The sequence below is a fragment of the Pygocentrus nattereri genome, chromosome 8 (genome assembly GCF_015220715.1).
Source record: "Pygocentrus nattereri isolate fPygNat1 chromosome 8, fPygNat1.pri, whole genome shotgun sequence".
Lineage (NCBI taxonomy): Eukaryota > Metazoa > Chordata > Actinopteri > Characiformes > Serrasalmidae > Pygocentrus > Pygocentrus nattereri.
Genome location: NC_051218.1, coordinates 46,433,007 through 46,459,070, shown reverse-complemented (window position 1 = coordinate 46,459,070; position 26,064 = coordinate 46,433,007). Strand labels below are relative to the sequence as shown.

At 46.6% G+C, this 26,064-nt stretch overlaps 1 protein-coding gene across 2 annotated transcripts; it reads left to right on the top strand.

Moving 5' to 3' along the window:
* Positions 1-25,650, top strand: zgc:66447 (SLAIN motif-containing protein-like). 2 transcript variants are annotated; one of them, XM_017685730.2, is made up of 9 exons: positions 1-170; positions 1,993-2,594; positions 7,718-7,857; positions 10,562-10,705; positions 15,714-15,854; positions 17,169-17,483; positions 20,642-20,782; positions 21,690-21,987; positions 24,867-25,650. In XM_017685730.2, the coding sequence occupies exons 2-9, from the start codon at positions 2,002-2,004 to the stop codon at positions 24,934-24,936; spliced, it is 1,842 nt and encodes a 613-aa protein (XP_017541219.2). In that variant the 5' UTR covers positions 1-170; positions 1,993-2,001; the 3' UTR covers positions 24,937-25,650. The 2 variants fall into 2 exon arrangements, with proteins under 2 accessions (XP_017541219.2, XP_037396441.1); XM_037540544.1 differs by having other exon boundaries at positions 20,618-20,782.
* Positions 25,651-26,064: the final 414 nt, after the last annotated feature.

Here is a 26,064-nt window from a genome sequence, read left to right as displayed (position 1 = left end):
AACAAACTGGCTAGTTAGCGTGAGGAGAGGAGCTAACTAGCCGAGCAGCCGGGGTTGCTAGCCAGTCTCTTGCATAGCAACGGGCGGCCGATGATCCGGTACCGCGCTGCGCTGTGAATGTCGGAGCTGGACCTCCTTAACCGGCCTTAGAACTGGAAGAACCCGGGCAGGTAAGCCGTTTTCATGCAGCGGCTAACGAGCTAATTGTAAAAGTCATTGGACCCCGCGGGTCGCAGCTGCAGCCATAGGCTCGCTAGCCTGCTGCTCGCTAACGGGCAGGGAAGCCCAGCTTCACGCGTTATTACTGTTTATTACTCCGTTAATCAGAGCGAGTAAAACGCACATATAGCTGTCAAATAACGTCATCTTGCCTCACCGGCTGGACCCGAGCCCAGCTCGCCGGTCCAAACCCTGTCTGAACAGCCTCGCATCTCCAATTTGACCCTTTTCTAGTTTTTGACAGAATTCGTAAAAGCCTGTCACTCTTTACGTCGTGTGAAAATTTCACGACGAATGGACCAAAAGAATCGGCCCAAAATTCCTTGGAAAGACGTCTGGTTCCGTTGACTTCCATTAGAAGCACAGCCGGTTTTTCCCTTCTCCTGTAAAGTTGCGAGGTTTTGTTCTGCAGCGACACGCAGCTGCCTCGAGGAGTAACTTTAGTGGTGTTAATGTGAGCCAGTAAAGGTTAGATTTAAATAAAAGCCTTGGTTAAGCAGCGAATTCCCGTTTTAAGTTCATTATATATACCGGAGTCGATGCCCAGCGATCCGACCGCTTTATCTCCAGATAAAGAAACGAGCTCGGCTGGTTTTCCCCCTGGAATTCACCCCGAGCCCTGTTTTACACACAGTTCAGCCCTGTTGGGTTCCCTGACCCGCAGGAGTAGGTTAACTGTCTGCCTTCCCGCAGGGTTTTGTGGTCAGCAGCACCAGAAAGGAATATCGGGAGTCTTGGAGAGGAATGTTCCACTGCTGGTGCTGAGCGCTCGGGGAATTAGTCCAAGTGAAGTTGGCCTGTAGGGCAGAACTCCACTGGCAGAGGCTTTAAGATCTGGGTCCAGCGCTCAGACGAACAGGAACGTCTAAGTTGAACTGCGTTTCAGTCCGAAAGTTGGGCCTCATCCATGCGTGTGGCGCTGATGACCCGAGGTGACCGCTTCTGGTGTCTGTCTCCAGGTGATGGACACCTCTACCTGTCTTTCATTAAGTTCAGGTGAACTGCTTTGGTCAAAAAAAGCCTCCGGAAAGCGCCTCAAATGAGTTTACTGACCGGCACGTGAACCGTCCGGTCTGCTGTGTCCGTTCATCATACTGATGATCTGTAGAGCTGGAAGAGGAACGGTGCTCCTCGGATCCTGTGAGAGGGGCTTTTTGACCCTGCAGTTGGCGTCCGGGCTGATTTTAATAGGGAGAAGGAAAGATCTTTATTGATCCTGGAGGGAAGTTGCAGTATTGCGCATGGACGTATGTATCGTCGCTCTCCAGGGAAAACCAGGTGTCTCCAGAGCGCTGACTTTACAGGAGAGAGCGGAAATATTCCTCCTTTCAGCGCGGCTTCGTGGAAGTGGAGTTTTTACTCCAAGCGGTTTTGGAGCGTTTCTAGTGCTCCGCTCATCGTGAAGTTTTCAGACAGTGTAAAGGAGTCTGCAGCGTCTGCGGAGCTCATACGAAGCGGAAAGGTAAAAATAATTTTTTAAAAATGAGATTTTTTTTCATTGGACAGCGACGTATGGATGTAGTATGGAATAAAAAAAATATATAAAACTAGACATAAGTTAAAGTATGAGAAATAAAAGTATGTCTATTTGCATATTTCCATGGTATGTGAGCCAGATATGAGCGGAGTGAGGTAAACGAAACAGGAACGTAACAGTGTTAATCGCGGAGGAGAGACGGCGATGAGGTTCAGCTCAGTTCAGACAGCAGGACATCAGTACCGTCAACAGCTTGTTGAGCGTCCTCTGTTCTGTGTACTCTTTATCGTCCACAGTGTGGGAGAATGGTGGTTCCGGACAGCGGGAACGTGGTCCAGCAGGCAGACAATGGCAGCACCAGCGGGCTCATGGCGAGCGCAGAGCCGGGGTTCGAGGTGGAGCAGGACATGGCTGAGGTGGAGCTGGAGGAGGTGCGCAAGCTGCAGGAGCTCGTGCGGCGGCTGGAGGTTCAGAACCAAAGCTTGCGGAACAGAGGGAACAAACATCATCTCAGGGGCACCAACAGCAACATAAACGAGAGGACGCTGTGCGAAGAGATCACGAGCTCTGCTGTCCGGCCCGAGGGTGGAGGCGGCCTCACGGGCAGAGGCTTTGAGCGGTCGCCGCCTCCGGACAGCAGCAGCAGCGAAGATGTGTCTCCGCTCCCCGAAGCCGCGAGGCCGGAGGACGAAGAGGACGAGCCGGGCCGGTTCTTGAGTCTTCCGTGTGGTGCCGGGCTGGAGCAAACGCAGGGACAACCTCAGGCTAGTCCCTCTCCCGACAGCTATGACTCAGAGACGCTCGGCGGGAGCGACGCAGGCGTGGACCAGTCTGCTCTGGACGAGGTGGATGTGCTCGACTTGGAGGACTGTGTTGAGACTGAGGATGAAGACAGCTGGTATGTTTCTTGTATCCGACTGTTATTTATCTGCATTACTGAATTTATGCACTTTTGCAGGATGACATGAAAACTTCGACTCTTTAACCCCTTAAAATTCCAGGCTTACTATGGCAGGAATGTCCAGTCTTATCCACAAAGGGCTGGTGTGGCTGCAGGTCTTCACTCCAGCAAAGCAGAAGATCACCTGATCAGCAGCTTGAAGACTGAGATCAGCTGATTAAAGAATGAGAGTCGGGTGCTCTTCAGCTCGTCTGGAGCGAGAACCTGCAGCCGCGCCGGCTGTGCGAAGGCTTGTTATTCGTTATCTGTAAGGATTTCAGTGCAGACTAGTGGAGCTTTGGAAGCAGGTAATAAAGCCTTGGGCCGCTTCGGGTCCGTGGGTTTGTAAGGGGTTAAAATATCCTCAAAAACGAAGCTCACAGCACAACGTAGATTGATGAGAGGGCGGATTTGCATACGAAATATTGCAGTAATGATCTACAGGCAGGACGTTGCGCAGCTGCGATGTTTAATGCTGTTGGTTTGGTAACTGATGGTTTATATTTGGTCTTTAGAGCAGGACGCTGATCCTGGACGATCCCTTAAGTGTTCAGATCGTTTCTGCAGCGTATTAGAGGCCAATTTTTTGAGAAACACTGAAATAGAAAGAAGTTTATTTGACTAGGAGGGTAAAAAGGTCTGTGTGTCTCATTGTTTACTGTTTGCCAGTTTACTGGATTCACCTACTCTGTTCTTACGGCCGGTGCATGTTTGACCAGCCGCGGACTGAAATGCCCACTAGGTTGAGGGGCTAAACGCAGACGTAAAGGAGGTCTGTGGAGGGATCAACGCCGTTTGACAGAGTGAGCTCTTCATTACATTCTTCTCTTTATTTAAGCTCAGGTTTACGTTGAGGGGAGGCCCTCATTTGCAATGTAGCCGAGGGCCACGGGAAGAGGGAAAAACGCGTAACCCGTTAAGATTGTAAAAAATAAAGATTAGAATGTAACGATAAAATAATAAAACATCTACAATTTTTTAGTATATATAACAATTATTAGTGTTAAAGAAACACACAATAAAAATGGATATATTATAATAAAAATAATAAGAAGAAGAAATCAAACTATAATAATATAAACAATAAAATAAAAATACAAAAATATTATGTAATGTGGAAAAATAAAGGAAATAAATAGATAAATAAAATATTCAACAGAACTAAATTAATTCGAAGGTAAATTTTAAAGTAATCATTAATTTCTGAAAATAACCTTTGATTTAATCTAAAGAATAACTGCGCCTGGCTGCTCCGTACGCGGCCTCAGCGGCGGTGACGTCTCTGCGTTTATCCGCCCGCAGTTTTATTAATTTCCTTTTTACTGTAGTAAAAACTTTTAACTTTTTCATGAAGAATGTGTTTCTGCCCAGTTTTGTTCTTTAGAAAAGAAAAATAAGACGGTAATTTGCTGTGATCTGTGTTGCTCGCAGCGTAATGAGAGCGTAGAGGTGGTGTGACTGCACGCCTCACTGATCTCGCGCTGGGAGAGGGAGTTGCCTCGGCTCTGCCCCACGCCCTCCTCTAAAGGAGCTGCTCTGCGTGACCGACCAGCTGTGAGTGTGTGAGAGTGAGAGTGTGAGTGTGTGTGCGCGAGAGTGTGTGTGCACGAGAGAGTGAGTGAGCGAGAGAGTGAGTGTGCGAGAGAGTGAGTGTGCGAGAGAGTGAGTGAGCGAGAGAGTGAGTGAGAGAGAGTGAGTGTGCGAGAGAGTGAGTGAGCGAGAGAGTGAGTGTGCGAGAGAGTGAGTGTGCGAGAGAGTGAGTGTGCGAGAGAGTGAGTGTGCGAGAGAGTGAGTGTGCGAGAGTGTGTGTGCGCGAGAGAGTGAGTGAGCGAGAGAGTGAGTGAGCGAGAGAGTGAGTGAGCGAGAGAGTGAGTGTGCGAGAGAGTGAGTGTGTAGTAAGAGCCCTTCATGGCCGATGTGTCCTCACTGTGAGCCGCCAGGCTTCATTAACTAGCCACCTGAAGTGTTTTTAAATTTTATTTTGTGTGTTGTTGTATTGCCAGTGGCCCGTCGGTGGGCCCGTCAGTGGGCCCGTCGGTGGCCCATCAGTCATTTTCAGTAGGAATGCAAAGATCCCAGTCTCTCTTTCTCTTGTCCTTCCCGCTTCGTGGCTGTAACACAAGGCTTTGGAGCGAGTCTGTGGGGAATTTCAGTCAGAAGAGCATCTGTGAGGTCAGGCGCTGGTATGAGAGGAACTGGCTCACCATCAACATTTCAGTTCATCCCAAAGGTGTTAAGTGGGGTTGAGGCTCTGAGGTTCGTCCACACCAAAGTCGCTAATCCATGTCAAACATGGACCGCTGGCTAAAACGTAAATCTACACCATCTGAAAAATCACCAGAACCCGAAAGGGCACTAACAGCAGTGCTAGCCAGGCTGTGGGCTGGAGGTCAGGGAACCAACCGTGTGACCGGAAGGTCGCCGGCTTGATCCCCTGAGCCGACAGTATGTGACTGAAGTGCTCCTGACCAAGACGCCTAACCCCCAACTGCCCCCTGGGTGCCATGGATAGGGCTGCCCACCGCCACCCTAGTGTGTGTGCTCAAATTTCCCCGTTGTGGGACGACTGTTTCAGGCCCTGTAGGATCTTCTGTAGAACTTGATTTCTATGTAATATCATAACTGAGCATTGAGCTCACCGTGTACAGTGGTGTGGTCAGAAGGGCAGTGTTTTGACCCGCTGCAGTCATACTCCCAATTTTATTTAATGAATGCACGATTACTTAACGTGGTCAGGAGCGGAATGCTGCTAATCCAAATAATCCAGCTTTTTCGTTTGGTTCATAGTTGCCTAATATGTCCCAAGCTGCACGAGTGCCGAGGGTTAGGCTGTCTTGGGATTTGGGGGTCTTTCCCTGCGTCCAGGCCTAATTTGTACATAGGTAGCACATTGTGTTTCTGACGGCCAATTAGCAGCTTATCCGAAGCTGCGCTGCCAAAGCAGCGATAGCCTGTTCTCAGTTTCGCATTAGTCGTCTGGCCATATGCGACGGATGAGGCTAACATGACCACAGCGTTTTGTAATCTGTTTAAGGGCACCGTGTAATCTGCTTTGGGCTGGGTGGTAAACTGCTCTGGCTGGCCTTGCACCACATGTGATCCTGTTTTATCACATAAGGACGGAGAAGAGAAACAAACGACGACCAAAAAAAAGAAACGCTGGAAAACCGTCGTTTTGACATGGTAGAAACGGATGAAATGGGCTCGGTTTCAAATCCCTCTAGTTCTCCTCCTGAATCCTGGCTAAAGGCTAAGAGTGTCAGCACCACTGACCTACCTTGCAAACCAGATCTGTGACCTCAATGCTACAGTCCATATTATTGTTCTTCCCAGTGGGAGTCTAGTGCCTTTGTATCTCTCCAAAAGGGAGGATGAGCCATTAGAGCAGGCCTTTGTGTTGGCACCAACCTTCACCCACACAGTGGCTTTTGAAGCATTTAATGAACTCGGCTCTCAGTAGAAGGATGCAAATACTCACAAGCCACTTATTGATTCACTGGGTATTTGCATCGGAGCGACACTAATCCCACAGCTCGGAGGAAGCGCTCTTCCGACGTCACCATCCTCTGCGGAGGGGTATAGATCTGAGTCAGTTGGGCTCAGCCTGTGAGGTTTGGATGTGGAGCCTAATGCGTAGTGATGGCTGAGGAAATGCACAGATCTTCAGAGAACTGGGTAAAGCAGACGGAAATCTATAGCACAATGTTTTATACTCTCCAAGCAGTAACGATATATTGTCACGGTGATGGTCAATGTAGAAGAAATATATTCACCGCTGATGTTTTGCCCAACAGAAAACAGCAAATGTTCACATTTCCAGGCTGAAGTGGCACGAATCTGATTTCTTTGCCCTAATCTGGCTCAAATCTGGTGTTTTCAGGAATGTGTGGACACAAATCTGATCTTTTCACATCCAACCTGAGCCGCTTTCATATGTGGTTCTAGATCGGATACGTGTGTGTGTGTGTGTGTGTGTGTGTGTGTGTGTGTGTGTGTGTGTGTGCGCATCTGTATATACGGGTATATGAAGGTACTTACCTGTGTCTGCCTGTGAAGGGGAAACGGCGAAAGGGGGACAGCAAGGAGACCTACTTACATTATCCTTATCTGGAGGATCCACGGATGGGGGGGAACAGTTGGGGGGGGGGGGTCTATTCCTCATTTAATACCCTGTGGAGGAAAAAAGAAAATAATAAGACTTTATAAATTAATGGCCAAAGCAATGTAACGGATTGTTTAGCCTAGGTTGACTGTATATGGCACTATTGTTTGTTTTAAAGGTAAATCACACTGTTCTGACCTCATGGTGGGGAATGGGATCTCCAAGGGTGTGGCTTAGGACATAAAACCTGAGGGCTCCTCGGAGAAAGGAGGCTACTTCTCCCCATGACTGCCTCCGGAAAACGCTAGCTGCCAGTAGTGTCTACAGAATGGTGTGGGGGAAGTTGTAAGGTGAGATGGGACCCAGCCTCGCGGCTGCTTCTCATGCCAGGACTAAGCCTGACGCTCGGTAAACAGTGTAAATACTTTATTTTCTTTTGCACAGCTTTTGTTTCATGTTTCACGTCATGTAAATAAACTGCCTGCTTGTGCGCTCAACTTTTGGTCTGGCCCGTCTTATTGGTCTCCTCACCGCCGCAGACCTGACCAGGAAGCCGTACATGAACCCGAAATCCTCCTGCTCGAGGTGTAACGCCTTCACGTGTGTATGTCTCCTGCTTTAGTGTGTGAAGCGCCCTGACTTCTCAGCTCATCATCTCGCTCTGTAACCGCAGATCCAGCTCAGTGTAACCTCTGAAAGACAACACTGCATTGTTGGTGTGGCAGCACTGTCACTCTGTCTGAAAAGCCCGATATCGTGGGCTGGGCCGCGCTGGCTCTGCTGGCTGTTGCTAAACGCAAGCATTCGTTCTTCACGAGTGAAAGCAGACGTTTGTTTGATCTGGGTACACATCATTAAGGTGTGTTTTCCCGCTCTGTCACACTGTCAGTCATGCATATCTGAGAAGATCTGCTTTCTACAGCCCAGTTCTCTCTGAACAAACTGACTCAACTGGTTCCTGTCCTGTTGTTCCCTGTAGGTTGTATGTGTCACCAAAGAAGCAGGTGCTGGCAGAGCAGGGCCCAGAGTCTCCACTGAAATGGTGCAGGAAGGTGCTGGATCACCCAAGTCCTGAGACTGAGGTGGCCTGCAGGACGCTCATCAGCCGCCTGGACCAAAGTGCGTCATGTTGGTAACAAGACAACACCTACGCGCAATCTCGGGCTCAGAGTAGGCGGCTTTGTTTACAGTCCTGTCGTTATTGTCGAATACCAAGAAGAGCGTAACTGGTATTTGATCAATTTGAGCTATAATGCTGGCGTATCAATCAAATCAAATCACGTTTATTGTCACATCTTAGATGCATAGCCCCCGTGCATAACACTCGGACCACCTCCTCGTTTCTACGCTCACTGTCCACTTTATCAGCTCCACTGACCGTATAGCTGCACTCTGTAGTTCTACAGTTACAGACTGTAGTCCATCTGTTTCTCTGATACTCTGTTACCCTGTTCTTCAGTGGTCAGGACCCCCATGGACCCTCACAGAGCAGGTACTGTTTGGGTGGTGGATCATTCTCAGCACTGCGGTAACACTGATGTGGTGGCGATGTGTTAGTGTATGTTGTGCTGGTCTGAGTGGATCAGACACAGCAGTGCTGCTGGAGTTTTTAAACACTGTGTCCACTCACTGTCCACTCTATTACACACTCCTACCTTGTCAGTCCACCTTGTAGATGTAAAGTCAGAGACGACAGCTCATCTGCTGCTGCACAGTTTGTGTTGGTCATCCTCTAGTCCTTCATCAGTGGTCACAGGAGGCTGCCCACAGGAGGCTGCCCACAGGAGGCTGCCCACAGGAGGCTGCCCACAGGAGGCTGCCCACAGGAGGCTGCCCACAGGAGGCTGCCCACAGGACGCTGCTGGCTGGATAGTTTTGGTTGGTGGACGATTCTCAGTCCAGCAGCGACACTGAGGTGTTTAAAAACTCTAGCAGCACTGCTGTGTCTGATCCACTCAGACCAGCACAACACACACTAACACACCACCACCACGTCAGTGTTACTGCAGTGCTGAGAATGATCCACCACCCAAACAGTACCTGCTCTGTGAGGGTCCATGGGGGTCCTGACCACTGAAGAACAGGGTTTAAGGGGGCTAACAAACTATGATAAGATATGAACACTGACTCTAAATATACGCAGTATAATATATAAAATATACATTAGTATTGCACTATTCCAGTGTATAGGCCTATAAACTGATACACCAGCATTACTGGCTGCTCAGCAGCCTGATGGCCCGGGGGAAGAACCTGTCTCAGAACCGACTGTTGCTTCTGTACCGTCCTCCGCTTGGCAGCTGGAGGACGGTACAGAAGCACATGTTTATCGTCTATAAGGAACAACAGAAGAGTGGCACCAGCAGGTACTGTTACAGGTATCACATTCCATAGATTAAACATGGTCTGTTATGCCATCAAATGGCCTGTCCTGCATTCTTGCACTGCCTGCGTAGCACTTTACACCGTGCATTAACGTTTGTGGTGATCAAGTCGTGCTTGGCTGTGTGAAAAGCCAGGTGTACACACCCCCAGGATGCACTGTGAACAGATTTCAGTCGGAGGTGGTCGAAGATGGACGGAGCTGGATGAAATATTTGTTCATTTATTGTTCCTTTTTCCATTTTTCCTGTTTGTGCACCTTTCATGAGGTAAACAGCCTTTTTGAGGGCATTGCTGATCTTAATTGTTGTGTTTAGAAGGTCCTTGTATTTTTATCTTGTTGATAGTAATATTATGTATACCATGAAATATTTAGTTGTTAGACCAATTTATTGATGCCATAATGAGCCAATTAATCAATTACGGGAATCCTTGTTAGTCAGCCCTAGTGGTATCAAACCTGTAGTGGAGAAACTCTCGGATGTTGATTATAAGTCACTCATCTAACGTCCCTGTGTAACAGTTTCACACGGCCAGCGTTCACACGTTGAAATGCCCCCACACTGACGGGGAGTTAAGTGTGTAATAAAAAAAATTAAAAATAAATAAATCTGTTTTTTACCAGAAAAATTACTTGTAAATTTACAAAGAATATCACATTTCTTCGTTGGCCTATTTAATTTTAATTAATTAATTCTGGCGCATCCGTGTTATATAACTCATCACATGAACTCGATGATCACGTGAGTGGAAAGGAATTGGTATGACTGGCATTCATGACCTAAATCACAGCATCTGAACAAAAGACACAAGTTTCATTCCTTTTGACGACTATAAACTGGAAACTATAGGCTGGAAAACATTGGAAGCCTATAGAAATTAGAGTTTTTGCACTGGAATGCCAACAGAATGGCACTTTATAATTTATATGAATTTTTAAAACATATTAAATGAGCCTGTGAGTTGTGAGAGATGGCTGTTTGTTTTTATTTCTTTATTTATTTTTATTTCACTTTTTGCCTCCCACCTTTTTGGTTTTTCTCCCCCGATGGTCTAAATTCCGGTGCATCCCTGCTATATATCGCATCACATGAGCTCACATGATCACGTGAGCAGAAAGGAATTGGTACAACTGGCATTCATGACCTAAATCACTGCGTCTGTACAGAAGACTCCCAGAACACTGAACACGTGATAAATGAGCCCGTGAGTCGTGAGAGATGAATATTGTAAAGGAAGTATGTTTTTTTTTTTTTTAGGAGAGCGGTTACAAAACATCAGTTGTGCTTTGAATTATAAGATCTGTCACACACTCTCAGTTTAATGGGATGGGAAGTTGTGCCTGGAGCACTTGTGCGTATAACGGTAAAAATGCAAATCCTGATTCATTTTTACTTTTTTTTTTTTTTTTATGCTAATTCTTCCCTTTTCTCTCCCGTAGCCTCGAGGTGGAGGAACGTGTACTGCAGCCCCTCTCAAAGCGCGTCAGGCTCAACAGCTGAGGCTGGTTCCTCAGGCGCCCCCCTGCTCTCTCCTGGGTACCACAAATCAACTAACAAATCCCTACTAACCTGTGGCAGCTCAGGTATGGCATGATGTTAACACGACGCTTCACCTGCTTTTATTCCACCTCTTACTGTACACACAGCCTCCCTCTGCAAACACGACACCACGGGGACACACGTTTGTGTGCTCTGCAATAAGCTCATGGGTTTTGGACGCAGCCTTACAGTGTGTCTTATCTTTTTAATGTGTGGTTTGTCTTCGGGCTGGGCGATTAATCCAAATGTAATGGAAACCGACGGTCAGGACCTCTAACCGACGTAATCCTGCCCATGTCACTTATTTAGATTTGTTTTCTTTTCGCGACTCTGCGTTCAAGTCCTGTCCCCTTAAAACTTGTTTGTCTGTTCAGATCATCTTTTAAACGTGATCTGTGTGCGACAGTCTGAACAGATCAGCTCCTAAACCGAGCCGCATCAGCCAAAGACCCGAGCGTCGCGCTGCGTCACGCGGCTCATCCAGAGGTAAACGATCACGACCGCCAACAAACGCCGGTCCCTCCTGGAGGATCAGCTTCATCTCCAGCTTCACTGACCGACAGCTGGGCCCATCACCCAGAATACGTTTGAGCTGTAAAAAGGCCGCGGTCACTTCTTTGGTTCACGTCCTCGGATTCTTTAAACTTCACTTCCACGCGTTTAATCTCGTTCTCCAGCGGCCGCGTTCAGACATTCCGGATCATTTTTGTATGGAAATGTCACCCCAGATGTTTGAGTCTCAGCAGCGTGAAATTATGACTGATTTCGAGTTTGATTGACTTAAAAGCTGCGTGAATTCCGATCTGGCTGTTGAGATGATTTACATTAAGATATGTGAAGCAAATCATTCATTAATCGTATTTGAGGTAAAATATTGAATTAATCTTGATATTGATATTGATTTGAGCTCATATCGCCCAGCCCTAATTTGTGTGTGTGTGTGTGTGTGTGTGTGTGTGTGTGTGTGTGTGTGTGTGTGTGTGTGTGTGTGTGTGTACTAAGTGGCTCTTAAGCTCAGGTGTCCTGCATGGGATTGGTGGTAAATATTTCAGCTTTCAACAAAGTCAGCCAAGTCCATGATTAACTGCATTTGCATGCATCTGTTGTTGGCAACGCTTGTATTTACAGAGTAAACATCACATCCAGACAGGTGTGTGAAGAAAGACATTTGAAACATGAAGATTTCCTGTTGCGTCAGTGGAATGGCACCTATTATCACCACTGCCTGTAACCTAAACCCCTCTTTTACCATTATACTCATACAAGCTGTATATTTAGTCTCAAACATATATTTTAGTTATTCAAGAAATTTCTTTGTCTTTTTGGTCACAAAAAATGAAGGACTAAATCCAAACCGAACACGGTGTGGTCTGCTATTCAGCTACACCTTTATTTAAATATCTTTTTCTGTTTTTGTACAATAGGTACTGTTTATCTAATCAGTAGTGGATATTAATGTAACTGTAATGGGATTATTACGTGGCCTAACGGGTAAATATTTAACCAAGTCTTGCACTTTTACTGCTGGGTACAGTGTCTTAAAGCTGTGAGCTACACTGTTGGTGATGAATCATTTATGATGAGTTCATATCATTATTTCTGTGCATCTTTTCGTGCTCTGCAAGTAAAATGTCATGCATTAATTAAAGGAAGCCTGGAGGAATGTTTTCTTTTTTTAATGTAAATAGGACATCTACATACGTTGCTCTGAAGTAGCTCATATAAAGAGAAGTATCTACACTATATTCCCAAAAGTCCTCACTCTCCCCTCCAAAGCATTGAATTCAGGTGTTCCAGTCACTTCCACAGCCACAGGTGTATAAAGCCGAGCCCCTAGGCCTGCAGACTGCTTCTACAGACATTAGTGAAAGAATGGGTCGCTCTCAGGAGCTCAGTGAATTCCAGCGTGGTACCGTGATCGGACGCCACCTGTGCAGCAAGTCCAGTCGGGAAATTTCCTCACTACTAAATATTCCACAGTCCACTGTCAGTGGGATTATAACAAAGTGGAAGCGATTGGGAACGACAGCAGCTCAGCCACGAAGTGGTCGGCCACGTAAAATGACCGAGCGGTCAGCGGATGCTGAGGGGCATAGTGCGCAGAGGTCACCGACTTTCTGCAAAAAAAATTTCACCCATCTGTGCAGTGAAACACCAACACTTAGTATTACTACTAAGTCAAGTCGATGATGTAAACAGTCAAGCATGACATGAAAGTCGCCGCAGCAACAAACACTATATTTCTAGAAGTTTTCACTCGCCCATTCAAATCATTGAATCCAGGTGCTCCAGTCACTTCCATGGCCACAGGTGTATAAAGCCGAGCCCCTCGGCCTGCAGACTGCTTCTACAGACATTAGTGAAAGAATGGGTCGCTCTCAGGAGCTCAGTGAATTCCAGCGTGGTGCCGTGATCGGACACCACCTGTGCAGCAAGTCCAGTCGTGAAATTTCCTCACTACTAAATATTCCACAGTCAGCTCTCAGTGGTATTACAACAAAGTGGAAGCGATTGGGAACGACAGCAGCTCAGCCACGAAGTGGTCGGCCACGTAAAATGACCGAGCGGTCAGCGGATGCTGAGGGGCATAGTGCGCAGAGGTCACCGACTTTCTGCAGAGTCCATCACTACAGACCTCCAAACTTCATGTGGCCTTCAGATCAGCTCAAGAACAGCGTAGAGAGCTTCATGGAATGGGTTTCCATGGCCGAGCAGCTGCATCCAAGCCTTACATCACCAAGCGCAATGCAAAGCGTGGAATGCAGTGGAGTAAAGCGCCGCCACTGGACTCTAGAGCAGTGGACACGAGTTCTCTGGAGTGACCAATCACGCTTCTCCATCTGGAAATCCGATGGATGTGTCTGGGTTTGGCGGTTGCCAGGAGACGGTACTTGTCTGACTGCATTGTGCCGAGTGTAAAGTTTGGTGGAGGGGGGATCATGGTGTGGGGGTGTGTTTCAGGAGTTGGGCTCGGCCCCTTAGTTCCAGTGAAAGGAGCTCTTAAAGCTTCAGCACCAAGAGATTCTGGACAATTTCACGCTCCCAACTTTGTGGGAACAGTTTGGGGACGGCCCCTTCCTGTTCCAACATGACCGCCCACCAGTGCACAAAGCAGGTCCATAAAGATGTGGATGAGCCAGTTTGGTGTGGAAGAACTTGACTGGCTGTTATGTTGAAGCTGTTATAGCTGCAAAGGGTGGGCTGACATCATATTAAACCCTATGGATTAAGAATGAGTTGTTACTCAAGTTTATATGGGTGTGAAGCCAGACGACCAAATACTTCTGGCAATATAGTGTATATTAACGTCCAAGTTACATGTAACAGTGGACGACACGCCTCATCATTCCTATCCGTTCAACCTTTTAATGGGAAAATAAAGATAAGATGCTTTTAGATGCATTTTAATGGCAAAATAATAATACAGTGGCAAGAGAAAGTATGTTAGCCCTTTGGAACGACCAGAGTTTGTGTGTAAAGTCATCTTAAAATATGGCCTGGTCTTCATTTATGTTACAGTAAAGAACAAACGCCATCTGTTTAAACTGATAACACAAAAATATGTATTGTTCTCGTCTATATTGAATACATTATTCAAATGTTCATAGTGTATGCTGGAAAATGTGTGCGAGTCCTGGAATTGGGAGTTGGCAAACCTGTAGTCCAAACAGGAATATGAGATTGGAAGTGTAGGTTAGAACTAATTTGACTTACAAAAACCAAAGCAGAATGCTCAATGGAAGAAAAAGCAGGAGGTGGATGATGCAGCACAATAAGGGCCCTAAACGCTGGCTGTTTACATGGAAAGATTTTTCCCAGTCCGATTGAATACGTTCCGATTACAGGTTAAGACTGTGGTGTTTATTCTCACTCTACTCAACAATCTGTTAGAAAATCTCTGTTTACAGGCTCACTACAAGTAATCCGATCCAAAATGATGAGCATGCGCAGAGAACCACTTAGTGTGGACTTTTCCCTGACCTCAGCATCACGTCAGAGTGAGATGAGCAGCAGTGAGCAGTGATTGTGTTTTTAACTGCTTTAAAATGACGTCAGACTCAGGAAAACGTCCTTCACACGTCCTTATTAAAGAAGGCCGAGAGGAAGACGTCGTGCTCTGAGACGCATAAGCTGGACGTCCGTCCCACCGCCGTCTTTTAAAGATCAGAGCATGAACTTCGTCTCCTCTGCAGACCAGTTTCTGCTCCGCCGTGTTGAACGGTATAAACTCTCACTGTGACGCGACGCACATGCAGAACGGACTGAAACTTTCCGATAGGGAATTTGTCTTATCTTGTCTGATCTTTTCCACCAGTACTATGAGTGACATTAAACGATTATACATGTGTGTTATTAGCTTTAGCACATCGTGTTTGTCTATACTTGTGACTGAGACGAAGGACAAATCGCATTTTATGGCCTGTTAAAAGAGAAATCGAGGAAATTTCTAAGGGTTCACAAACTTTTTCTTGCCACTATTGTGGGGCAGTCGTGGAGGTTGGGGAAGCAGCCTTGTGACCAGAAGGTCGCCGGTTTTGCCCCTGAGCAAGACACCCAACCCCCAGCTGCTCCCTGGGCGCTGTGGATAGGGCTGCTTACTGCCCCCGTGTGTGTGTGTGTGTGTGTGTGTGTGTGTGTGTGTGTGTGTGTGTGTGTGTGTGTGTGTGTGTGTGTGTGTGTGTGTGTGTGTGTGTGTGTTCACTAGTGTGTATGTGGTGTTTCACTGCACAGATGGGTTACTAGAGGGTCACTTAACTTATAATGGCTGATTGTGCCCAGGAAACTCTAGACTCTTATTTAAATACTGTCACATTTTGGTAAAATGGTCTTAATCTTTTAATGTTTAGTGTTACAGAAGACAAAAAAACAACTGGTGGTACGACTTCTACGTTTCTACTTTTCCCCTTAATCTCTGACTGACGGGTCCCTCCCTGTTTGGCTGTTTCCCCTGTGTTTTCCCAGTGTGTTGTGGCGGTCAGTGTGCGTGCGCTTTTAGAGATGTATTGGAGAGTAATTACAGGCCTGATGTTCTTGTATGTTTTGTGATTGTAGGTTACGTGGGCATGCACTCTGCACTGAGCTCACAATCCTCCATCGACAGTGAGCTGAGCACATCAGATGACTCCATCTCTATGGGCTACAAGCTGCAGGACCTGACCGACGTACAGATAATGGCCAGGCTACAAGAGGAGAGTGAGTGTGAACCTTCTTCAGTCCCATAAACCCACAGACATGCAGCGTGTCGGTCTCTTATCACCATTTCCATTAGGACACATGCAAATCGAGCGCCACGGGTCTGCAAAGGTCATTTAATTTTAGAAGCAGTCCTCGATGAGCAAACTGGGCTTGTTAATTTGTTACGTAGTGCAAGTCTTTTTTTTTCTAAAGTTAATCATGAGTGTAGTCATTATATAGGCTCCTTACAGGCTCATGGAAAAGGATGGCATGCCCACTCTAGGTAAGGGGAAAGGACTTGCCCCAGGTGGAGGAGTTTATGCATCTGGGGGTCTTGTTGACCAGTGATGGGAAGCGGGAAGCGAGATCGGCCGCAGGCTGGGACAGGCAACAGCAGTAGTGCGGTCACTGTACCAGACTGTAGTGGTGAAGAGGGAACTGAGCCAAAGACGACGCTCTCAGTTTACTGGTTGGTCTTTATCCCCACCCTCACCTGTGGTCATGAGCTGTGGGTAATGATGAAAGAACAGGCAGGATGGCCGGCTACACTCTACTTGTTAGGGTGAAGAGATCGGTCATCCGGGAGGAGCTCGGAGTAGAGCTGCTACACCTCCACACTGAGAGGAGCAAGGTGAGGTGGTTTGGGTATCTGATCTGGATCCCCGGGGTCCCCTGGGGTCATCCTAGGAACCACTGGAGGGATTATAGTATCCCCAAAGTGGCCTGGGAGCAGCTTGGGTTCCCCCAGAATGAACTGGAGGAAGTTCTGAGCATAGGGTCATCTGGGTCACTCTGAGCATAGGGTCATTCTCTGCTCTCCCAACTGCTACTGTGACCCTATCTGGACTAAGTGGTTGAAGATGATGATGATGATGATGATGATGATGATGATGATGATGATGATGATGATGATGATGATGATGATGATATAGGCTAGTTTCTGTTAGAGCAAGAGCAAAGGCCAAGTGAAATTATAAGGGATTATTCATTCAAATTTACAGTTTCCCACCTGCTCAAAATAGTCGGACAAAGGGAAAAGTACAAGCTTACAGTGCCGGTAATCTCCTAAGGATCTCTACAAGAGACGTCATAGCTAAGAAGTTGTAGGGAGCTATTGTGGGTTGGTTTATGAATTCAATTTGCATACCTTCCATTATGCAAATGGGTCAGTTATTATTATATTAACTGCTTCAGCGTTCCAGTTGAAGTACAGAACTAAAGAATTGAACTCGGCTGATCGAAGGTATTTTAGAGTTTTGGGGGGGGATGTTTTGAATATTTATTATGGCTCCTAATAGAGCGAGTGTGTGACGTTAATGTCCTTGTCTGCAGGTTTGAGGCAGGACTACGCCTCTAGCTCTGCGTCAGCCTCGCGGCGGAGCTCCACGGCCTCCCTGCAGTCTCTGCGACGGGGCACGCACAGCGATCAGGAGTTTGACTCTTACAGTCTGGAGGATGGTGAGGACGACTGCTCCTCTCTGCCCCAGCGTCTCCACCGCTACTCCCCTTCACCTCGCGCCTCGCCCCGCTGCCTGTCGCCCAGCACCCTGGCTGAGTACAGCCGCCTGGCGGCACCTCGCACCCGCACGCCCAGGCGCTCCCTCCAAGGCTCCGGGCCAGAACTCTTCAAGTTTGCCAAGAGTGAGGGTAGGACACTTAAATTTATGTTCAGAATGACCACAGAGTAGATTTTTACTGATTCCTCTGAACAGCATTTGATTGGCTGCTGAATTACATTATTTATGCTTAGGCTTTGTTCACACAGCAGGTAAAAGTGGCCCAAATCCGATCTTTTTCTCCGTGTGTTGGTGTGTGGGTGTGGGTGTGTGTGTGTGTGTGTGTGTGGGTGGGTGGGTGGGTGTGTGTGTGTGTGTGTGAGTGAGAACAGATAAACGCACTAAATCTTTTCAATTCTGATTTGAGACACTTTCCTATGTGGTACTGAAATCCGATCCGTATCCGATCTGCAGCAACACGAGTCTGAACAGCCAGATTGGAATTCATTTTGTGTGTGTGTGTGTGTGTGTGTGTGTGTGTGTGTGTGATATATCGCTGTTATCGGAAGAAAACCTCATATCTCTGTTTTTCAGTTTTTGCCATAATGTGAAAATGCCTGTTACTCTTTACATTGTATGTAAATTTCATGATGAATGGACAAAAGGAAACGACCCAAAATGACTTGGAGAGACGTCTGGTTCCACTGACTTGCATTAAAAATAAAGTAGGTTTTTTCCTTCCCCTGTGACGTCACCGTTTTGGAGATACAAGGTTTTCTTTCGACAGCAGCGATATATACACCCTATGTAAAATTGTATGTTTCCACCGATAGGTATAGGCACACCACTTCTCTTGCACTCCCAAAAATCCCTGGATCCACTGAATTGTGAAGTTTAGAGTCAGAATACAAATAGCGCATCATGCCAGCGGACACTGCTACGCTGAACTGGCATCATAACACTGGAACCACATCAAATGACCCTTCTAGAGAAAACCGGCTCAGGCTTGGAGTTCCATACGTGGCTGTGACACAGACTAGAGAGTGAAACTCCCAGGCTCTGTGGAGACTTTGGTCTTGGAGTTTGTGAAAGTACAGTCCGTATTTAACCACGTATGTCTGCGCACGTTGGTTCCCGCTGATCTGCTGGCTGTGGCACCTTCTACACCGACCGGCGCTGCTTCGTTCTTCATTGGGGTTTGTGGTGTGGATGGTAGAGACGCTGACGTGAGCATCTCTGAACCAGTGGCTAAGAAAGTGCAGCCTTCTTAGAAACCTTCTCCAGTACTGCAGGAGCCCGAATTCGCTGATATTGTGCACGTTTACCGTCACGTCGGTGACATTTGGTGATTCTGCCGTGAGAACATGTTGACGACTTTCAGAGATGATAGAGCTAAGACTTGATTATTGACTTGAAAAGTGAATTAATAATAACGAAAAAATCCGTCTTCTGCCTTTTGTGGGCTGTGAGCTAGCCACACCCCTAAATCTGGCGATTTACATCTTTTGAGTTCAGACGCAATGTCAGCACCTCGTTTTCCTGCTCCTCCCGTCGGTGATGCATTGTTCATTGTTGGGAAAAGGCCATTGTTATCGTTTGCTTGTACACCTTTACGATAAAGACTGCCACTAGTAAGACGTTTGTTATTGGAGCTTATAAAATTTCTAAGTGTTAATGTGTTCTTAGGCCTTCCTGCAGATCCAGTTTTTGTGCCCCGGAACTGCCCTGTTTACGGGTTTTACAGGTTTGTTTGTGTGTGGAATATCATTTGGCACAAATCGGAGAGGCTTCTGTGGGTAATAATACTATTATATTGTTATATTGACCTATTTCAGAATAAAGGTCCTGCGGTGACAAAGATTTAACGTTTTATTTGTGGAATGAACATTCAGTACAAGATGCCTTGCATTGCGTTCGTGGCTACATTCCTACTGAATCTGTTACGATGCCCAGAAGACACTTGTGAAGCACAGTAGTCCCCTAGATTACATGCCTGCAGCAGGGCTTCACGGGGTGGGTATAAAGTGACGTTTGATAAAGCTGTGAGGTCACAATGACTATATGAGACAAGATAATGAGTAAAATGCAGCGCCTCTGATTGTGCTGCACTTCTTTTTCCTGTGTAAGCAAAAATTGTAACTTACCTTTCCTTTTAAATGAAATGACCCTTATTAGTCCCACGACGGGGAAATTTCACCTCTGCATTTAACCCATGCAGTGACTCTCTCACACACACACACACACACACACACACAGGTGTCAGGTGTTGCTCAAGGGCACCTCAGGGGCTCAGTCGGCTCAGGAAACCAACCCGGTGACCTTCTGATCTTAAGGCTGGTCCCCTAACCTCCAGCCCACAACTGCCCTTTAAGCAACTAGCAAAAAGTACACAAAAGCACCCCTCACTGCGTCTGTCGCAGTCGGTCCACGCCATAGACTGGGGTTCAGTCCCTGCCTGGGTGAGCACCTCACGCTACACCAGTAAGAGTCCTTGGGCAAGACTCCTAACTCTACCTTCGCTCACCTGTGCAAATCGTAAGGTGCTCTGGATAAGAGCTTCTGCCACATGCCGTAAATGTAATGATAGCAAATTTAAAAAAAAAAAAACAGTGAATGTGTTTATTGAGGCACGTCATGAGGACCTCTGAGCACCTCTGAGCTCTAACGTGCACAGCAATCGGTTGTCAGCTGATGTCATGATTATGACGGCCTCATTAGTCTCTATTGCGCAAAATAAAAATAATGAAATGCTAGTCTAGTACTAATACTAGTCTAGTACTAATACTACTCTAGTACTAATACTACTCTACTTGCATCAAACTGCACATTCGTATTTTCTGTGCAGGCCTAAAATAACAGAAAAAAGAACAAAATTGTATAAAAAGGTCTTTTTACCATTGAGTGTTCTCACAGCAGACTTCAGGGCCTCCAGGTGGACCACTTCACTATTACTGTACAGCGCAGTGGTAAAGTACTTGCTGAAAAGAGCCGGATCGAGCCCAGTCCAGCCCAGTCCAGCCCAGTCCAGCGCAGCCCAGTCCAGCGCAGGGATACACTTGTTAGTTGTTGTGCTACATTCAGTGTCACTCTGGCACTGCATGTGTTTTCATGTGAAATTTGATCTGTTCTGTCATTGCAGCACTTAAACTTACTGCCTTTCAGCTCTGCTCTCCCATGGAAAGGAAAGGGCTGTGCATGTAGCCGTTCTCCTTTTAGACCATAAATGAGTGGTGATATTTTCAGTGTGTGTGTGTGTGTGTGTGTGTGTGTGTGTGTGTAAAGCAGACTGTGTTTGTGTGTGGATTTCAGAGGAGTTAAGGCACAGCATGCCTAACTTGGCCCCGCGCACAAGCCTTCGTTCCTTGGAGGCAGTCAGAAACAGCCGCAGCATGGAGGCTAACCTGCAAAGTTCAGGCAACCGCATGTCCCGCCTGCCCCAGTCCCCCACAGGTCGGTACCCCCACCCCGCTGCCTCACCCTCACCTGGTCTCACCCCTAATCCCTCAGGTTAGGTGGACCATTCTCTACCCTCACCCACTCCCTTGGAAACTCCAATAGCCATGCCTTTAACTCTGGTGAGTACAGGCCTTCACCGAGGATTTCTTTATGCCGGTGCACTAATATAGTATAATATAATATAATATAATATAATATAATATAATAGTTTTTGAGAGGAGAACTTTTTTTTTTTTTTTGTTTGTTTTTCGGTTTGTTTTATTTTTCTTCTTCCACTATAGAGCCGTTCTCCGATTCCCAGAAGATGCCACTGGATTCCACTAGTAGCCACCTGCCTTATTGCCACCTGCCCTTTTAGTTTCTAGCCTGAATATCATGCACTACGTTTATCTGCAGCTTATTTGAAATGCCACTCAACGCCAGGCTAAATCTGAAATTCCGCTTTGTGTTGACTTTGTATGGAACGCTGCAGGGAGAGAAATGAGAGGGAGAAAGTGTGAGACCAAGATCATATTGACCGGTGATCTGGCGCCATCTAGTGGATCATTCTGAAAATGAATTTTAATGTATTTTGTTTGTTTTTGTGCGATTTGTTTATTATAACCATTTCACAGCAGTGTGTCATTAAAAGGTTATGTAATGTTTTTGTAGGGATGAAGGCCTCGGTCAGGATGTTTATACAGCCAAACTGATTTATTCCTTAATGAGGATTTATAATGATTATTCTGTTTAAATCAACAATTAAAATAAATGATAAAAATGAAGTTGCTTTAGCTATTTTATGTGCTTATGGCAGCTTTGCAAGTCTGAACTACAAGTACTGTTCAGATCACACTGACCGGGGCTTCTGTTCACTCAGTAACCTCCCACTAAAGCTGTGAGTAACTGCCCGCTCCCACAGGTGCATCCTCTAGCCGAATGAGAGGCAGTGGCCAGTCACCCCTCTCCCTGCGGGCTCCCATGAAAGCTCTCAGCCCGGTGGGCTCCATGGCTGCAATTCGACAAAATGCAAAAGGGCCCCCCGGAACTCAGGGAAGTCCTGCGGCAGGAGCGCGGCGAGTGCAGTCTCCGGGGCCTGCGAACGGAGGAGCTTACGCAGCGTGTAGGACTGCTGCCATTGGGCCCAAGCAAACTCCGGGCAGAGGCATGGCACCTGCAGCACCTTCCTCCAGAGGCAGGCTTGCCCAGGCCCCAAGGAGGTAACTCTCAGCGCCCACATACACATTAATGTTTTTCTTTCCTGGGAATAAACTTTGTGCACAACGTGATTTACACGTGCTTGAAAAATGCATCCTGTGCGAACACAAACGATCAGTTCACTCCTGATGGACACGCGTCTGCATGTTCACTATACGTCCAAAAGTATTCGGTCGTCTGGCTTCACACGCATATGAACTTGAGTGACGTCCCGTTCTTAATCCATAGGGTTTAATATGATGTCGGCCCACCCTTTGCAGCTACAACAGCTTCAACTCAGGCCAGTCAAGTTCTTCCACACCAAACTGGATAAATATCAGCATTTAAATACTGATTAACTGTGTTTCATCATTAATTTACAAGGAGAGCGTAATTAGTTCTGTTAAACTGCGTTTAGAGCGAGTAAAACATTTAAAAATACTATTAAAGACTATGAATAGAGATTTTTTGTTTCGTTCAGTTTTTTTTGTTCCAGCGTATCAAACATAATTTGTATGTTACATGTTGTGTGTTGTGAAAATGTCGGGTATCGTGATGTCATATTTCTGCCATATCTCTCACCCCTAAGTTAAATATTCATGAGCTGTTCATATTTGTAAACAAAGAGCCTCACAATGTTGCGCGTGAAACCAGTGATGATTAGGGATTTTACAGTTTGTCTGCATGGAAAAGCTGAAATCGGGAACTGGTGTGTCCCGTTCCCACCGCGAGTCATAGCTTTCCTTTATTACATTAAAAAATAAATTACAATAAATACAAACCTTTTACTTCCTGCTTCTGTTATTTCAAAGTTAAAACAACAATTGATTTACACTTTTTAGACGTGTTCTGTGTAGTTTTAATGTGTTACGGTGGGTCGTCGCCGTTAACCCCCCTTTATAAGGGGCAAAATGCCCCCATAGCAAACTTGGCATAACCAAAACTATTATTTTATATTTTCATCATAAAGAGTTGCTCACTGGTTTCATTAAGGAGTTTGCCTAGAATTATTAACGAAATTGTAAACGAAACCTGTGCTTAAGTTGGGGAATTCAAAAGATTGACAATTTTGTACTGTATTTGTGAATAACACGGTTTTTAAGAGAGCTGTGTGTGTATGTGTATATATGTGTGTGTGTGTGTGTGTGTGTGTGTGTGTGTGTGTGTGTGTGTGTGTGTGTGTGTGTATATATATATATATATATATATATATATATATATATATATATATATATATATATATATATATATATATATATATATAAATAAAAGAAATAAACCCATCCATCCATTGTCTAAGCCGCTTCTCCGTCAGGGTTGCGGGGGGATGCTGGAGCCCATCCCAGCGGTCATTGGGCGAAAGGCAGGATACACCCTGGACAGGTCGCCAGTCCATCGCAGGGCAGACAGACAGACATACACAGTCACACACACACACACACACACACACACACACACTCACACCCAGGGGCAATTCAGCTTGTCCAAACAGCCTGACTGCATGTCTTTGGACTGTGGGAGGAAACCGGAGAACCCGGAGGAAACCCACGCAGACACGGGGAGAACATGCAGACTCCACACAGAGAGGACCCCGGTCACCCGGCTGGGGAATCGAACCCAGACCCTCCTCACTGTGAGGCGACATATATTAATATAATATAATATAGAGGACGTTTTTCGTACTCGCCGATACTCGTCCAGTACCGTACTGAGTAACCTACGTGAAGTAAAGTGTGACAGTTAATCTCTGGTTTAAAATGAAGTGCATCTTTTCATCTGTGGTGCTTTAGCTGCCTTTGATCGAGGAGCGCTGCGGCGTTTTAATCCACGTCAGAAAAGCGCTTCTGTACAGCTGCAAGTACAGTACAGGTCATAGCTTCGCGTGGCATCCCACCGATCCCAGGACTGGCATCCCTGCATCCCTGCAGCTAATTATACGTTCTGTAAAAGTCTAACGAGTTTCCTCTGGACTGCCTGTTGGTCCGTGTGTATGCGCTAAACTCCTGAACACGTGGATCAGTTAGACAGTAAACGGAAACTGGAGGCTCCTCCCGACTTCCCCAAACAAACCCGAGTTTAATGGGCAGTGCAGCGTCTCTCTGCAGGGCTCAGGTGGGGATGCTGACGCTCTTAACCAGAGTGACTTAGTTTGCTGGTTTTACGCAGGTGAGGGTGGTGTTGAGTCTCGCCCAAGGACTCTTACTGGTGTAGTGTAGGGTGTTTATCCAGGTGGGGGTTCAGCGTAGAAGGCGGAGGTGTTACCCACCACACTAACCACCCACTAACTACACATGCAGGTACATTTACTCTTTAATCTTCACACAGAATATTTTCAGAGATCTGGTCAGAAACACTTTGACACCGTAAACTTTACCTGCGGTTAAATAAGTAAGTAAATATAAATACACAAGATGCTCAAGCACCTTAGTGGACACAAGATCACATGCAGGGAGGTTCACTCGTGACCTCCGTCTTCTGCCACGCCTTTTCGTGCAGTGCTCCGTGTTCCCGAACTACGTAGCCGACCTCATCGCTCCGACGCAGGGGCATCCCGGCTCGTTCGAAGCTCCGCATAAAGAGTTTCGTTCGGATTGGTCCGTCCCAGCGAGAAGCATTACAGAACATTCGGGGCCTCTTTCGAGTGAATCTTCCTGCACCAACATTTATTTTTAGGATTTGAACTTCATTACACTGATTATAAACCTTCTAATTTAGTTAATTAGTTGCACTGCTTTTATGAAGAGCACGGCTAAGGAACAGTAGAGCCAGTCCCGTCTGGTCGACGGGGGCCGTTCTGATGATGTTGTTGCGTCACTACATGAAATCAGATGAAATAAATTTGCTCAAGTATTTTCAGTAAATGATGTGTAATGGACTTGCTCTTATAAACATCTGTTCACAGTCGGTCCTTGGGAATGACGAAGACCTGTGGTCCGATCGCAGACGATTCCTGGAAGGATGGCTGTTACTGAGGCCTCTCCCGTTCTCCCTCACTCTTTCCTAGAAAACCATCGAAGTGAAGTCACCGCTGCCTCTGATAAAACGGCAGAATGGATCTCCCCAAGAACCAGGACACTAACACACTAAGCCCGGAACGTTTTACCACAGCATGGATCCTCTTACCCCACTGCCACGCTCTCCAGAGGACAGACGACGCGGCAGCCGCGAGACCACACGGTTCGCTTCCGCAGACTGTTAAACAAGTTGTGATTATTTTTGTTTTTAATGATCGATCTGCTTTATTTTTATGATGCTGGAGAAGCTGCTGGGACAATAGGCATTTTAGTGAGTAACACGGAACGTCCGTCATGTTGTTTTAACTACTAGTCTGGAATAGAGTTCCTAGACCCCCTTTTCCCCCCAGAACTTGAAGTGAACTGAATGCCGTGTGTTTTGTTCTTCCAGGAGATTAAAACCGTGAGCGGTTTCCGTATGAACTGTTTCAGACCGTGGGAAACTTTATTCCGATGCGGTCTGCCGAGGAAAGCCGACTTGCGTTTTCAAGGCACATCAATGCAATAACTCGGAAAAGAAGAAAACACTTTGCTGTAAGAGTTGGTGTCATGTCTCTGTGCCAAGGTACTGCTGTAAAGAAAGATTTCTTGGTTGGAAGTGTTTGAAGTCATGTTCCTGTGCTCTTTTCACTCCCGCCTGACGGGATGTCTGAATAAAGGATTTTGAATGCCTGTGTGGTCACGGAGTGAAGTGGTCTAGAGATGATCTGAGCCCGATTTAAAGCGGCCCGGCTCCCATAGCTGTAATGGACTTTCAACAATAAACGCCACGGCCCGATTGCTTATTCCGAGCACGGCTGCGTGTTCTGCGTGCTCGGGAATGATGACGGGGCAAGACGACGTTCTGGAGATATAAGTCCATATTTACATTCCCCACGAAATCATTATTCCATGTTTTAGGTATTAAACTGTTCTGAGTGGCGCTGACTTGAGGCACTCGTGGGCTGGACGTGGGGGAACCAGCTCTGTGACCGGAAGGGCGCCGGTCCGAGCCCCTGAAGTGCGAAACACCTGACCCCCAACTGCTGTGGATAGGGCTGCCCACTGCTCCGGGCAGGTGTGTGTGTGTGTGTGTGAGTGTGAGTG